The sequence below is a fragment of the Blastomyces dermatitidis genome (assembly GCF_000003525.1).
Source record: "Blastomyces dermatitidis ER-3 genomic scaffold supercont1.8, whole genome shotgun sequence".
Classification (NCBI taxonomy): Eukaryota; Fungi; Ascomycota; class Eurotiomycetes; order Onygenales; family Ajellomycetaceae; genus Blastomyces; species Blastomyces dermatitidis.
Window position 1 is genome coordinate 91,414 of NW_025544781.1, and position 17,142 is coordinate 108,555.

The window sequence follows — 17,142 nt, forward strand, 5'->3', positions numbered from 1 at the left end:
GATTTGATGTAGAGCTTATACTCTGTCAGAGTTATAAGTACTTCATTGAGATACTTCAGATATTCATTGTATGAGTTTGAAAAGACTAGAATATCATTGAGATATACAAGGCATGAGGTTTCATTCTGTTTATAAAGAATCATATTCATCATTGTTTAAAAAGTGATAGATACATTTATCAGACTGAATAGCATTGTCAGAAATTTAAACTTCTCTCATTGTATATTAAACATAATTCACAGAACTGACAGTTTATCTACATGAATCTATCAGTATTCTGAGAGAAGATCAATCTTTAATAGATATCAGGTGTTTCTGACTGTATTCAACTATTATTGAATCTGTGACAGTGAATATTCATTCTTGATCATAAGCTTGTTAAGTGCTCAATAATCAATACACATCTGTCACTTCTCACTCACCTTTTTCACAAATAGAACTGGAAAGCCTCATGTGCTTGATGAGAATCATATGAGATCACATTCTAGAAGGTCTGTGATCTGACACTTCTGTTCTTCAAGATGTGTTTGTGACAGAGAGTATGCATTCTGATTGACTGATTTTGCATCCCCTGTGTCAATCTCATATATGAATTCTCATTCCAGCAGTAATTTCAGTGAAAGATCTGTTCAGAAGACCTTTCTATGCTTCTTCAGAAGCTTCTTCATACACTTATTCTCTCATATATTCTTTATCTTAGTTTTCTTCACTTTCAGGTCCTGTATGACATACAGAATGCTTTCAGATGAGGTCTTGCAAATCATTCTTTTTACTTGTTAATGTATAAGCAGATTTAACCCTTCTATATCAGAGACATGAAATGTCCTTCTCATATCAGTTGATAGAATTGTATGAACTATTTTCTTTCTATCAGTCAACTGCATATGGCATGTACGTCATTGAATCTGCAGATTGAACCTTTGAAATCAATCAAGTCTGAGAATAAGATTGTATTTCACATTCTGCAGCTCTCATGCTTAAATATAGCAAGACTATTCTCTGAAGTGCAAGGGAACTCTTACTTTTGCAGGTGATATTAAATATTGATTATCAGATAATCTTATGCATCAGAGATTCTTCACTCAGCAGATCTCTTTCAATCTTCAGATTATATAATTATCAATATATTGTGTTGAAGCTTCTGTGTTCACTAACACTTTTGCAGCTATCTCTCAATTCTTACTCAAGTGTCTCTTATACATTAACATTTCAGGTCTCAAGGCATTGAGATGAGTGTTCACTTCATTCTCACTCATACCTCAGTCAGAAGCCTGCTTCTTCTTTACATTTACAGAATTCAGAGAGTCATCTAACACGGGCATCTCTTTCACTTTGAAGACTTTTCATAGAATATCAGTGAGTGCCTCTAAGCTCACTGATTCTGCTAGTTTTTTAACTGCACACACTGAGTGCAATCTTTTGCATCATGATTTTAGCATCTGCAGTTGAAACAAGCTCAATGCTCACAACATCAAGGTTTTCACTCAAAGAATTTCTTTTTCAGAGAATTCAGTGCTTTAGTGATGACATTCAGATCTAGATTCATTATATTCAGATGTGTGACTTGTATTGTAGAAGTCTGATTATTCATTCTTCACTGAGATATACTTGATTGCAGTATTTTCTATTGCAATTGACTCACTTGTTTCTGTATAATGAGAATGTTGTATACTTTCTTCACTGTGCCTGGCTGTGAGGTTAAGCATTTTCATTCTACTCTCAACTCAGATGTGAGATCATGAATGAAGATCTGTAAACAGAAAGATGTTGAAAGCTCTTCATTCAATACAAGATAGTGTAAGCTGAAGTGTGTGAAGTATGATATAAGATTACTCACTTATCTACACTCAGTGAAGTGTTCATAACACTTATCTCATACATTCACTTTCTCAAAGTTGTGCAAGATTCATTTGAAAAACTCATTTCATGTTTGTGAAAATGAATATTACTTCAGATCTGTGAGATTCATCTTTTCATCAGTCATTTATAATGACTTTGCTTTTTCATGTAGAAATATAACAGATCTTAAGACTTGTTGAAATTCTGTTAACTGTCTGTCTGTAAGTTCATGTTCAATTCAATAATATAATTACATCTGACTTAGCCAGCTGATTGCAGCATTATTTTTTCAGTCACTATTAAAGCTTAGTAACTTCAGCAGATCTTCTGACTTGATATATTTCATGCTCAGATTCTCATTCTGCACAGCAGTCTCTGATAATATGTACACTTCTGAAGAGATTGTGAATGATTATGATGAGATCTTCAGATTCAGCATAGTCATCTGTCTGCATAAACATTCAATCTCCTGCTGCAGGCCTAAGATCTGGTTTTCTCTATTCTTATTAATAGTGATGATTGCGTCAGTGAAGCTCTTCATAGTGAATGCTTGATCTGCAGTGAATGTCAATTGTTGTTTGATTTTCATCTTGGCCTGCCACTGTGTACGCAAGGCCTCAATCTTGTTTAGAATTCTCATACATGTATGAAGCTTTGATTCTGGTTCAGCAGTCTCAGCTGCTTTTCTTACTACTTTGAGTAAACTCTCTGAGAGGTTCTGCATATCTTTCAGTTCAGATAGCAGAGAAGAGTGTTGTTTGTATTGACTAGAAGAGATATTCATTTCAGTGATTTTCTCATTGATTGTACAATGTCTATTATTATATTACTATATCACTATATCACTATATCATTATATGATTTCTGTTATCATTGTATGACTTCAGTGATGGCCATCTCTCTCTTTTATCTCTTTGAATGGAGAGCAGTCTTCTTTGAATCTGGTTCACTGCTCTCATTTCTTTTCTCACATCTTATCTGTTCATATATATGGCATTCACCTGAATGTGGAGTTTTCTCTCAACAAGTGAAGCAGTATCAATCAGATGCTTTTTCACTCACTGCTCTTCATACACTATCTTTTTGAGGTGTTCTAGAACCACACTGGCATGATAACTATGAATTACTTTGTAGATGGAATTATCACACTCTGGAGGAGCCTGCACTTCTCACCAGTTTTTAGACATGCTATCAGATGTGATTCAAAGGTTGCTTAAGCCAGTGTATGATTACAGGCGTACGCCGGCTTCTTATATATTGTAATATCATATGCTAATTTAATTAGCAGTCGCTATGGCCCCTTTACACTTGTACACGTACGCTAGTAGTTCAGAAGCGGCCGCGGTATTATCCGACAGTCGTACGTTCTTCCGAACCACACCAGAGATCACAAAACTAGTGAGCATAAATGTGAAACATGCTCAAAAAGAGGTGAAATTTGTCAATATACTCTGCTTAAGTGCTCTAATTGCAAAGAAAAACATGCATCTAGCTCAAAAGAATGTATGTTTACTTCTAGAACTCAAAAGAACTGGAGAAAAGATGAAGCTCAAAGTCAATCTAAAACTGAAGAGAAGAGTCAAGTCAGTAAACTCATAACTACAAGCTTAAAAAGAAGAAACTCTCAACTATCTAAGTCTTCAAACTTCAATTCTCCAGCTAAATGTAAACAGAATTTAAATCCTCAAACTTCTGTTAAGATTAGAGAATTGAGAAATGACTCTGATAATAAACTAGATATAATGTAAACAGTTGAGATTTCTACTTTTCAGAACAGTTATAATCTACTATCTGATGATAGTGATTAGATTCTACTCTACTCTCTTTTAGTATGAATATACAATAAAAATAATAAAAAAAGTTTAAAAACTCTTCAAAAATCATATTTATTCAAAATAATGTGAATAGAAACTCAAACTGTATCTATTCTTGTCTTCAAATTACATTTGAATAAAAAGTTGATTTTATACTGCTTCAGAAGCTGAATTTTGATGCTGAGTAAAAATATGTCATTTCTTATTCAAGCTACTACTGCTTTTTATCTCAAAAGTCTGAGATAAAGTCAAGAGTAGTGATCTATGAAAGAAAGAGATCAAGATATTAATTTAATCTAAGATTTGATATCATATCTGATCCTGATATTCTGATGAATGATATTATAGATAAAGAAAATAAGTTTAATACTATACAGCTCATAAATATCTATAATGAAAAGTCATTGAAGAAAAATAACAATATCTGAATAATTAATAGAGAATTTCTAAACATAACTTCATCAAGAAACTCTATAATTATAGAAGATTTCAATACATATCATCTCTGATGAAATTCAGAATGCAAGAGAGCAGTGAGAGCTGATAATTTGATTGAATAAATCTTTAAGTATTCAATAGATTTGATTAATAAGTCTGATCAACAAACATTCTTTAGAAAAGATATGAAACAGAAGTCTATTATAGATCTAATCTTTATATCACAAAATCTAATGAAAAGAAGACTTGTAAACTGATTTATTAATTCAAATGAGACATCAGAATCAGATCATGAGATTATTCAATTTAATATTGAACTGAGTGAAAAACAAATAAGTGAAAATCCTCTTCTCTCTAATCAGTATAACTTTGAAAAAGCTGATTGAAAAGCAGTTGAAGAAAGCATAAAACTGTTAAAATCTGAAAGACAGAATGAGTTATATTGAAATTCTGATCAAGATATCTCAAATGAAATGCTTGAGAATAGAGTGAAGCTTATTACATCTATTATTCTAACAAGTGTTAAAGATAATATTTCAAAGAGAAAATCTTCTGAGTATTCAAAACCTTGATGAAATGAGAATATCTCATCTAAAAGAAAAGAATTAGCTACTGCTAGAAGAGATTGAAAGAATGATGTAATATCTGATGAAGAGTTTAAAGCTGTCAGAAATGAATATTTTTCAGATATCAAAAGAGCTAAAACAGACTGCTGGAATAAATTTCTTGAAGAAGCACAAGAGAAGGAAGTTTTTAAAGCTTTTAACTATACTAAAACAAGAAGTGTAGCAAAACTTTCAGTCTTAGAATATAAGTTTCAGAATGAATCATATACAGCAAACTCTTTTAAGAAAAAATATCAAGCTTTTATAAGAATTCTCTTTCAGAACTCATCAGATTCAGATTCAGATTCAGAGAAAGAGAATATATTACTTCTTAACTACATTGATGAAAATGACTGAGAATGGTCTGATCTTACACAAGATGAATTAGAGTCAGCTATCTTCTCAAGTTCTGTTAAAACTGCTGCAGATTCTGATTCAATTAATCACTTGATTATTCAAAATACATATTTCTACTTAAAGAATGAATATTTTGAGCTCTTTTTCAATCTCTTGAAAAATGAATATCATTCTGAATGCTGAAGAGAAGCCACTGAAGTGATTCTTATAAAATCTAATAGAAAAACTTCAATTCCTAAGTCATATAGAGTAATATCTCTATTGAACTGTTTAGAAAAGATTTTAGAAAAGATAATAGCTACTTAACTATCTTTTATAAGCTTTATAGATGATTCTCTTTTATTCAGTGAATAAATGAGAGATAGAAAACAGTGTTCTGCAATTGACACTGTTCTCTCAGTTGTTCATGATATTCAAATAGCAAAGCATGAGAGTCTGGTCTCAACTGTAGTTTTTATTGATATAAAAGAAGCATTTGATCATGTTTCAAAGTCAAAGTTAATTCAGATATTGAAGATATTAAAACTGTCACTTTCTCTAATAAAATGAGTTAACTGTTTTATATCTAAAAGAATTATACAACTCTTCTTTGATGGAATGAAATAAGATAAGACTGAGATAAAAATAGAAGTGTCACAGAGATCTTCAATCTCACTCATTTTATTTGCAATATACACTGCATATCAAGCCAACCGCTCCACCACGAACTCGCTCGATTTTTCGAATAAGAACCCGCCGATAGATCCATCGAAAAGCCCTCGATCATACGAGCATTCTGACCCCATCGCCGACCGCATACCCTGTGTGATGGTGGAGTTATCCAGCCAAATGTGAACCGGACGTTGTTCGAAGCTTCTGTGTGGGATTATCCCCCGTTCTCCCCTACCACACCACAACCCCGGGCCAGAGTGCCATACAAATTGTAAGGTGAAGTGACCTAGCCATATGCACCAATCTTCTCGATTTTGGAAGATCCCCGACCTGTAGTTGTGGAGATATCCGAGAAGTGACCTCCGTGAAAACCCTGTCCATCTTTGATGTTCCAAAACACCAACACCAAGTCTCACCCTCATACCGCCCTTCCCAATCTGGCCCATCCCCAGCAGAAAAATACAAAAAGATACCTCAGCAATAATATCAAGCACATAATCAATGAACTCTTCTGAAGTGTAATCTTCACAGTCTGTCACCAGTGTATCTAGACTTCAACACCAAGTCTCACCCTTGTACTATCCCTCTCAATCTGGCTCATTCTCAGCAGAATGATACAAAAAGATACCTTAGTAACAGCATTCAATACATAATCAGTGAATAATGAGTTAACAGCACATCAATAACTATAAAATCAGTATACTTCAAGATCTGACTGAGCCTTTGATCTCTGCACAGTGAGATATATTAAATCTAGTTTTAATATCTCAATATTCAATAGATTCTGCAAGAGATTGAGAACAGCAATACTAAATTTCTATTGAATTTGAGAATTAACTCTATATTGATATAATCATTGACAAAGTCTTCTATTTTAAGATATAAATAACCAGTTCCTCTACATTCTGCTGACAATATTTACATTATTATATAGAAACAGACTTATATTCTCTATAATATCAAGACTCTGAAGAGGGAAAGTCTTGATAGAGAGTATATAGTAGTGTATATCTTAGCAGTTTCTATCTCATTCTTCTGCAGCAGTTAATGCAAAAAAAAGATCTTAGAAATAGTTTTTTACTTCTCTTGAAAAAGTAAGGTGTTTTTCTCTGAGTTTTACACAATATTCTTACAAAGAATTAAAAACAGAGTTATTTTCTGTCATAATTTCATATTCTTTTAAGTAAGAATTACTTTTTCAGTGGCTGAAGAGCTTTCATTAATACTTAATTCTCTTTTACACTCTTTATTGACTGATTTGAGTTGCACACTTGTTGTGTGAGGAGAATTGAATGATTTAGAATAAAATTGAATAGTTTTAATCAATTTCTCTGCAAAAAATTGACTTATTTTTTGTCAGTTTTTCTCTCAAAAACTGTCATATTATCTGATTTATTATCAATTGATATCATACTTTTCCTCACTGTATTTCAAGAAAGAGTTTGTAAAGATTTTATTGATTTATCTTAAAAATCACTTTTAGTTTATTAGATTCTCTTCAAAAATCTAATCTAGTTACTGAACTAGTGTGAAAAAAAATTAGATGTTTTATACATAAAAGTCTTTCATTCTTCTTTTGAAACAGTCTGATCAAATTTTCAATTGAAAATAGACTAATAAATCTCTCAACTGAAACAGTCTGACTAACTTTTCATTTGAAAATAGATTAATAAATCTCTCAATTGAAACAGTCTGATCAACTTTTCATTTGAAAATATACTGATAAATCTCTCAATTGAAACAGTCTGATTAACTTTACATTCAGTGAGTAAAATGAGTTCAAGAGTACACTCAGTTGATGTGAAAAAAGATGTTTTCTCAGATGTCATTTCTGTGATTGAAATTCTAAAGAGAAGAAAGAAGGAAGAAATAGAGAAATAACAAGTTCTTGAAATACAGAAACTGGAAAAAGCAAGCAAAATTCTTGAAAAACAGTGTCTGAGTGAGAAGAATGAAGAAGTTCTGTTAATTCTTCATGCTCAGACTAGACAACTACAAGAAGTGATTAAGTTCAAACTTGGAATTTCAAACACAATTCAAAAAACATTGAAATCTTTCAGTACAGTCACTGACTCTTTTTCATCTTCTACTCTTCATCTTCTTCTTCAAATCAGAAGAAAATATATACTCAAGTAGCAGAATCTGCTGTCTTCAAACCTGCTAGTTCAAAATATGCTCAAAATTCTGAGAAAACTGAGAAGAATATTTCTCAGATCTCTGTTCATAGAAAGGAAAAAAAAGAAATGTAAAAAGAGAAGAACTTTCAAATCTTTAGAAACAGAAGACTTATTCTCAAAGTCTCAAATCAGAAGAGCTTGTAAAAAAACAAGCTAAACTTAAATCTTATTTTCAGAATTAGAAATGAAATTAATCAGCAGTTCTTTTCTCAGTTAATAACTAATATTAAAGTTCAAAAATCAGTTACAGCTTCAATTGAGCTATCTTTCTTTGAAAACTCTATTATTTTGACTACAATGTCTGAATTCAGTGCAGAATTCCTTATTCAGAATAAGAATCTCTGAAAATCAGTAATAGAATCTCTACTGAATACAACAATTCTATCTAAAAGAGATGAAAAGTGAGATAAATTCATTCTTTATGATATTTCAGTTGAAATTTTTGACTGTGAGAAAGAAATGCTACTTCTTAAAAATGAATTAGAAGAATATAATTCTATTCAACTGAGAAAAGAGTCTGTATGACTTAATTCAATTGAGTTCAGATAGAGTAGAAGAAATATCTCTGTTCTAGTGTATACAAAGACACTTGAATAATCAAGAATCTCTGAAGTAAGAGTAGCAGGTTTGAAAATGAGAGTTTATAAATACAAAGATTCAAGAATGAATCTCAAAGCTCAAACACAGTGTTCAAACTGTCAAAGATATGAATACTTTGCAATCTCTTATTTCAGAGACTCAAAATATGCATTCTATACTAGAGATCACAAAACTAGTGAGCATAAATGTGAAACATGCTCAAAAAGAGATGAAATATGTTAACATACTCTGCTTAAGTGCTTCAATTGCAAAGAAAAACATGCATCTAGCTCAAAAGAATGTGTATTTGCTTCAAGAACTCAGAAGAACTGAAGAAAAGATGAAGCTCAAAGTGAATCTAAAACTGAAGAGAAAAGTCAAGCTAGTAAATTCACAACTGTAAGCTCAAAAAGAAGAAACTCTCAACTATCTAAGTCTTCAAACTTCAATTCTCCAGCTAAATGTAAATAGAATTTGAATTCTTAAACATCTGTTAAGATTAGAGAATTGAGAAATGACTCTGATAATAAACTAGATAGAATGCAAGCAGTTGAGATTCCTGCTTTTCAAAATAGTTATAATCTACTATCTGATGATAGTGATTAGATTCTACTATATCTTCACTCTCTTTTAGTATGAATATACAACAAAAACAACAAAAAAAGTTTAAAAACTCTTCAAAAATCACATTTATTTAAAACAATATGAATAGAAACTTAAATTGTATTTATTCTTATCTTCAGATTGCATTTGAATAAAAAGTTGACTTTGTACTTCTTCAAGAATCAAACTTTGATACTGAGCAAAAGTACATCATTTCTCATTCAAGCTATTACTACTTTCTTTCTGAAAAATCTGAGATAAAATCAAGAGTAGCAATCTATGAGAGAAAAAGATCAAGATATCAATTTAATCTGAGATTTGATATCATATCTGACTCTGACATTCTAGTAAGTGACATTATAGATAAAGATAATGAGTTTGATACTATTCAACTTATAAATATCTATAATGAAAAATCATTGAAAGAAAACAACAATATCTGAACAATTGATAGAGAATTTTTGAATATAACTCTCTTAAAAAACTCTATAATTGCAGAAGACTTCAATGCACATCATCTCTGATAAAACTCAGAGTGCATAAGAGCAGTAAGAGCAGATAAACTGATTAAATGAACTTTTAAGTATTCAATAGATTTAGTTAACAAGTCTGATCAACAAACATTCTTTAGAAAAGACATGAAACAGAAATCTATTATAGATCTAACTTTCATGTCATAAAATCTAATTGAAAAAAGACTTATAAACTGATTTATTGATTCAAATGAAACCTCAGAATCAGGTTATAAGATTATTCAATTTGATATTGAACTGAGTGAAAAATAAAGAAGTGAAAATCCTCTTCTCTCTAATCAGTATAACTTTGATAAAGCTGATTGAAAAGCAGTTGAAGAAAGAGTAAAACAGCTGAAATCTGAAAGATAGAGTAAGCTCTATTGAAATCAAAGTCAAGATATATCAAATGAAATACTTGAGAATAGAGCAAAGCTGATTACATCTATTCTTCTAATAAGTATTGAAGAAAATATTTCAAAGAAAAAGTCTTCTAAGTATTTCAAATCTTGATAAAATGAGAATATCACTTCTAAAAGAAAGCAATTAGTCACTGCTAAGAGAGATTGAAAGAATCACTTAATATCTGATAAAGAGTTCAAAGCTATTTGAAATGAATATTTTTCAGATATTAAAAAAGCCAAAACAGATTGCTGGAATAAATTTCTTGAAGAAGCACAAGAAAAAGAAGTTTTTAAAGCCTTTAACTATACTAAAACAAGAAGTGTAGCAAAGCTTTCAACCTTAGAATATGAATTTCAGAATGAATTATATACAGCAAATTCTTTTGAGAAAAAATGTCAAGCTTTTATGAGAATTCTCTTCCAAAACTTATCACATTTAGAAGAGGAGAATATGTCATTTCATGAATATATTGATGAAAATAACTGAGAATGGCCTGAGCTTACATATGATGAACTAGAGTCAGCAATATTCTCAAGTTCAATTAAAACTGCTGCAGGGCCTGATTCAATTAATCACTCAATTATTCAAAACACATATTTCTACTTGAAGAATGAATATTTTGAGCTCTTTTTCAATCTCTTAAAAAATGGTTATCATTCTGAATACTGAAGAGAAGCTACTGAAGTAATCCTTGCAAAATCTAATAGAAAGGCTTCAATTTCTAAGTCATATAGAGTAATATCTCTGTTGAACTGTTTGAGAAAAATTCTAGAAAAGATAATAGCTACTAGATTATCTTTTATAAGCTCTATTAGTGATTCTCTTCTATTTAATGAACAAATGAGAGATAGAAAACAATGTTCTGCAATTGATACTGTTCTCTCAGTTATTTATGATATTCAAGTAGCAAAGCATGAAGGCCTGGTCTCAACTGCAGTTTTTATTGATATAAAAGATACATTTGATCATGTGTCAAAGTCTAAGATGATTTAAACTTTGAAGATGTTAAAACTATCACTTTCTCTAATAAAATGAATCAATTGTTTCATATCTAAAAGAATTATACAACTATTCTTTGATGAAAGAAAATAAGATAAAACTGAGATAAAAATAGAAGTACTATAAGAATCTTCAATCTCACCTGTTTTATTTGCAATATACACTGCATATCTATTCAAGAATAGAGAGATGAAAATAGTGAGATCTTCAAGTTATATAGATGATATTGATCTACTCTACAATTCAAAGACAATCAAAGAGAATTTAGAAGTGATTGAGAAAGTAGTAAAGAAAATCTTTGTTAGAGCAGATATCAATCTAATTTAATTTGATATGAATAAAACTGAGCTAATTCACTTTTTTCCCAGATTTAATGAGAAAGAACTAAGTCTAACTCTTTTAAATAAAGAGATTAAACCCAGTTTAAATGTCAAATGACTAGGAGTATGATTAAACTCCAAGCTGAATTTTAAATATCATATTCAACAAAGAATCATCAAGACAGAGAGACTACTGAATAGTATAATCAGACTATCAAATACTGAGAGAGGTCTATCCTTTCAGGCTATGAGACAGTTATACATAGCCTGTATTATCTCAGTAGCTGATTATGAAGTTCAAGTTTGATGGAATAATCAAGAAAACTTCACTGAACTCTTTCAAAGTCTACAAAACAGAGCTTTGAGAAGAATTCTGAGAGTATTCAAGTCATCTTCTATTAAAGCAATGAAAATTGAAGCTTCAATTCCATCTTCTGCTATTCAATTTGAAAAGGCCTGTATGAACTATGCTCTGAGAGTCATGAAGATGAGCTCAAATCATATAATCAGAGAAAGAGTCTCTTCTTCATTTCCATCAGTTAACTCAGGAAATGAACTGAATTGGAATAGATTTCTTGATTGAAATGAGAATAATACTTTAAAGAAAATGCCCTCTCAACTGTATAGACTATGTTCACTTATTAAGAATCAATTTTCTTCATTAAATATTGAGAAAATTGATCATGAGAAGATATCTCTCTGAAGAGAAAAGCTGAAATCTCTCATAGACTTACAAATAAGTGAACTATTCAAAGAGAGAGAATATGAACAGCATTTGAAGAAGATCTCTACAATTAATATAAAAGACTCTATTCTGATCTACTCAGATGACTCAAAAAATGAGAATTTGAATATATTAGGCGCAGGCATTGCTTATACTGAAGATAATATTAATTTTATCTCAGATTTCTGAAATTTAGGCTGTGAATCTGAAGTCTTTGATGCTGAACTATTTGTAATAGTGAAAGCTTTCAAACTCATTGAAATAAAATCTCATAAAAGAGGAAATGATTTGAAAGAGGCATGAATATTCTCTGATAGTCAAGCTGCTTTAAAAAGACTTAGAAATAGTCAGATTTATAATGATCAAATGAATCTTGAACTGATTTTAAACTCTGTTTTGAAAATTCAAAAGAGAAGAATATCAAAACTGATAATTCATCTGCATTGAATTCCTGCTCATATGAATATTCATGGCAATGAATTGGCTGATTCAGCTGCAAAAAAGAGTTCAGAATTAAGCAGATCTATTCAAAAAACAGTATTCTGATCTTTCATAAAGAGAAAGATAAAAGAATCTTATTTAAACAAGTGAAATGAAAGCTGGCAGAAACAAAAGAAGAGTATATATTATTCAAGATTTGAGACAAAATCAAAGTGAAAATCTTGTTCAATTAAATGTAAAAAGAAAATATTCTCATCTATAATTCAGCTGAAACTAGGACATGATTATTTCAAATCTTATATACAAAGATTTGATGATAGATTTGATTCAACAGAGTGCTCATTCTGCAATGTGAATGAAAATTCTGAGTATATTGTAATGTATTGTGCATTATACAATAGTCTCAGAGTCAGATTAAAGAAGAAGTATGATTTAAATCAATTAAATATGAGGTTCTTATTCTCAACTGAGACAGGAACTAAATACTTAATAGACTTTCTATCAGAAACTAGAGCAGCTACAAGAAAATGGCTGAATTCAGCAGTATCTGAATATGAAGAGGTGGAAATTGACTAGATATAGTCTGTTAAAACAGCTATACATCATCTTTTAATAATTTTGTTTTGTTATAGTCTCTCTTTACTGTACTTGTTTCCTTCTATTCTTTTCTCTATCTATTTAATGTGTCTATCTTTAAGACTATATTCTCTTTTCTTTTGTCATAATATTTTCAAATGATTTCAAACTATCAGAAGGTGTTGAAATACTGTAATTTGTAAACAGTTTTTGTATTCTAAGCTGGAATTTTCTGATTTTGCATATTTGAAATTGATAAATGTATAATAGTTGACTCTATAGATATAGGAAAAACCCTGAGAACTAAAGATTCTCAGGTAGATGTCATAGTCTCTGACTGTATACATCTATAATTGAAGAATAATAATAATAATAATAAAGAGATAGAGAGTAGTAACTCTTTATAGTCTTAAAGTTCAGATTAGAATAGTTTATATACAATCTGAGATCTTTATTCTTCTTTTTTATAAATATTACAGAGACTTCTGCAGAGATCTGTGAAGATTAGATAAAGCTATTCTTCAGATTCTTCTTTATATAAGTCTGTAAGATCTCTATCTTATAATAAGAGAACTTATAAATTAATTCTCAGAAGAATTTCTACTCTTCTATTAAATCTATTATTAGATTCTTCTCATAGTGAGAAGAAAACTTAACTATCTTAACTTAACTGAATATCTCTATGAGATCTTGATATTTCTCTGATATCTGAAGCTCAGTTTTTATAACTATAAAGTTCTCAGATATTTATAAAGTTATTATATAGATGAACTTGTCTTCTCTAATTAACTCTACAGTATTAACTGATTCTATCTTTATAAATAAGTTTATTAACACTGATCAGAAGTATAAATCTGACTTATAAACAGCTATATATAAATTATGTCTTTAAAGTTATATAAGTTTCAAGTATATGTTATCTGTAATATCTGTAATAATCACAGTTTCTATAAATTTTCTTCAGATTTCAGAGAGATTTTATAATTCAAAGATAACTCTTATAAGTTTCTCTATTCTCAAGTCTGAGTTCTCATACTCTGCTTATTATAAGAGTAGATTCTCAGTTTTCATCACTCAGTTTATTCACTCTGTGAGCTTTAGAGATATTATAGTGATCTGAGATTTTAAGTTTATTAATACTTCTTATACTGATAAAATAGTAGTACTATAGCACAGTCTCTCTCTGTAAGTATATATTTTTATTAAGAGAGTAACAGATTCAGATATTAGCTTCAAGACTTTTAAGAAGACTATTACTAACTCTGTTTATAATTCTTTAAATTTCTATTTTAATTTATCTGAACAGTTTGTGTGAAGATATTCTGATTTTAAATAGATAAAGTAGAGACTCTTTTTCTTAATCTCTCTGTTATATACTCTGTTTATAGAAGCTTATAAAGCTCTTTCTCTCTACTTAGTAGTTAGATATAAATCTCTCTATATCTTATTATCTTTCTCTGATAAATCTGTTCTCTGTTATTCTGACTCTTATAAGACTGATCAGTGATCTACTCTCTATAAGTCTGTGACTCTTACAGTGATCTGTAAGTGATTATTATTATTATTATTCTTCAATTATATATGTATGCAGTCAGAGACTATGACATCTACCTGAGAACTTTTAGTTCTCAGAGTTTTTTCTATATCTGTAAAGTTAACTATTATACATTCATCAATTTCAGATATGCAAAATCAGAAAATTCCAGCTCAGAATACAAAAACTGTTTACAAATTACAGTGATTTAACATCTTCTAATACTTTGAAACCATTTGACAACATCATGACAAAGGAAAAGAGAACACAGTCTTAAAGATAGACACATTAAATAGATAGATAGAAAGGAATTGAAAGGAAAAGATAAAATAAAGAAAGACTGTAATAAAACAAATTATTAAAAGATAGTATATAGCTGTTTTAACAGACTATATCTGGTTGATTTCCTTCTCTTCATATTCAGATAATTCTGAATTTAGTCATTTTCTTCTAGCTGCTTGAGTTTCTGATAGAAAGTCTATTAAGTATTTAATTCCTGTCTCAGTTGAGAATAAGAATCTCATATTTAATTGATTTAGATTATACTTCTCTTTCAATCTGGCTCTGTGGTTCGGAAGAACGTACGACCGTCGGATAATAACGCGGCCGCTTCCGAACTACTAGCGTATGAATGTAAAGGGGGCTCTAGCAGCCACTAATTAATTTAGCGTACGAGATTCAATATATAAGAAGCCGGCATACGCCTGTAATTATACACTGGCTTAAGCAACCTTTGAATCACATCTGATAGCATGTCTAAAAACTAGTGAGAAGTGCAGGCTCCTCCAGAATGTGATAATTTCATCTATGAAGTGATTCATAGTTATCATGTCAGTGTGGTTCTAGAATGTCTCAAAAGATAGTGTATGAAGAGTAGTGAGTGAAAGAGCATCTGATTGATGCTGCTTTACTTGTTGAAGAAAAAACTCCACACTCAGATAAATGCCACATATGCAAATGAATGAGATGTGAGAAAGAGATAGAAGTGATGAATCAGATTCAAAGAAAACTGCTCTTCACTCAAAGAGATAAAAGAGGAGAGTGACTATCACTGAAGTTATACAATGATAACAGAAATCATATAATGATATAGTGATAGAACAATATAGTGATATAATAATACAGCAATATAGTGATATAATGATACAGTGATATAATGACAGATATTGTACAATCAATGAGAAATCACTGAAATAAATACCTTCTCTAACTGATATAAATAACATCCTTCTCTGCTATCTGAACTGGAAGATATACAGAACCTCTCAGAGAGTTTACTTGAAGTAGTAAGAAAAGTAACTGAAACTGCTGAATCAGAATTGAAGCTCTGTACATGTACAAGAATTCTAAATGAGATTGAGGTCTTGTGTATGCAGTGACAGGCTGAGATGAAAGCTAAATAACAATTGACATTCACTGTGAATTAAGTATTCACTATGAAGAGCTTTGCTGATGCAATCATCATCATCAATAAGAATAGAGAAAATCAGATCTTAGGCCTGCAGCAGAAGATTGAATGTTTATACAGACAGATGACTACACTGAACCTGAAAATCTTATCATAATTATTCACAATCTCTTCAGAAGTGTACACATTATCAGAGATCACTGTGTAGAATGAGAATTCAAGTATGAAATACATCAAGCTGAGAGATCTGTTGAAGTCATTAAGCTTTAATAATGACTGAAAAAATGATGCTGCAATCAGCTAGCTAAGTCAGATATAATTATATTATCAGATGAAATATGAACTCACAGACAGACAGTCAACAGAATTTTAACAAGTCTTAAGATCTGCTGTGTTTCTACACAGAAAAGTGAAGTTATTATAAATAACTGATGAAAAGATGAATCTTACAGATCTGAAGTGATATTCATTCTCATAAATATGAAATAAGTTTTTCAAATGAATCTTACACAACTTTGAGAAAGTAAATGTATAAGATAAGTATTATAAATACTTCACTGAGTGTAGATAAGTGAGTAATCTTACATTATACTTCACACACTTCAGCTTACACTATCTCACATTGAATGAAGAGCTTTCAACAGCCCCGGTGGCCGAATGGTTAATGCGGCCACCTGGTAGCGCCTTGGCTTGGGAAACCAAGGCGCGTGGGTTCGAAACCCGCAGGGGATACATTAAATCCGGAACTCAAGCACCTCAGGTTCCTAATAAATACAGAGGTGTACAAATCGCTTCAATGAATCGCTCTATGTTCCTGGGCTGGGAAGTTATTATCGCATGTATCTAATTGTCACTCCTTTGTATTTTCCTATGTTCTTGTTATCTTGGCGTGGTCTCAACACCTGTATTTCCTCCTGTATAATCAACACTTGACCTGTATTTAACATCACGCAAGGACTCATCATAAGCTCCGCTTGCATATGAGTATAATGGAAGAATAATAATAATAATAATAATAAGAGCTTTCAACATCTTTCTGTTTACAGATCTTCATTTATAGTCTTACATCTGAGTTGAGAGCAGAATGAAAATACTTAATCTCACAGTCAGACACAGTGAAGAAAGCATATAATATTCTTATTATACAGAAACAAGTGAGT

The 17,142-nt window shown here is 30.7% G+C and overlaps 2 protein-coding genes and 1 pseudogene across 3 annotated transcripts; 1 reads left to right on the forward strand and 2 right to left on the reverse strand.

The window, feature by feature from the left end:
• Nucleotides 1-2,251: 2,251 nt before the first annotated feature.
• On the reverse strand, nt 2,252-2,623 carry BDCG_17451 (uncharacterized protein; the record flags this gene model as incomplete). Its single annotated transcript, XM_045426573.1, has 1 exon — nt 2,252-2,623. One exon carries the CDS (start codon nt 2,621-2,623, stop codon nt 2,252-2,254), a length of 372 nt encoding a protein of 123 aa, XP_045281952.1.
• Nucleotides 2,624-5,733: 3,110 nt separating this feature from the next.
• On the reverse strand, nt 5,734-6,150 carry BDCG_07056 (uncharacterized protein; the record flags this gene model as incomplete). Its single annotated transcript, XM_045422819.1, has 1 exon — nt 5,734-6,150. One exon carries the CDS (start codon nt 6,148-6,150, stop codon nt 5,737-5,739), a length of 414 nt encoding a protein of 137 aa, XP_045278375.1. The 3' UTR covers nt 5,734-5,736.
• A 10,475-nt stretch (nt 6,151-16,625) lies between these two features.
• BDCG_17452 lies at nt 16,626-16,714 on the forward strand (annotated as a pseudogene). The gene has a single exon. The product of its transcript is annotated as a tRNA-OTHER (tRNA).
• The last annotated feature ends 428 nt before the right edge of the window (nt 16,715-17,142 follow it).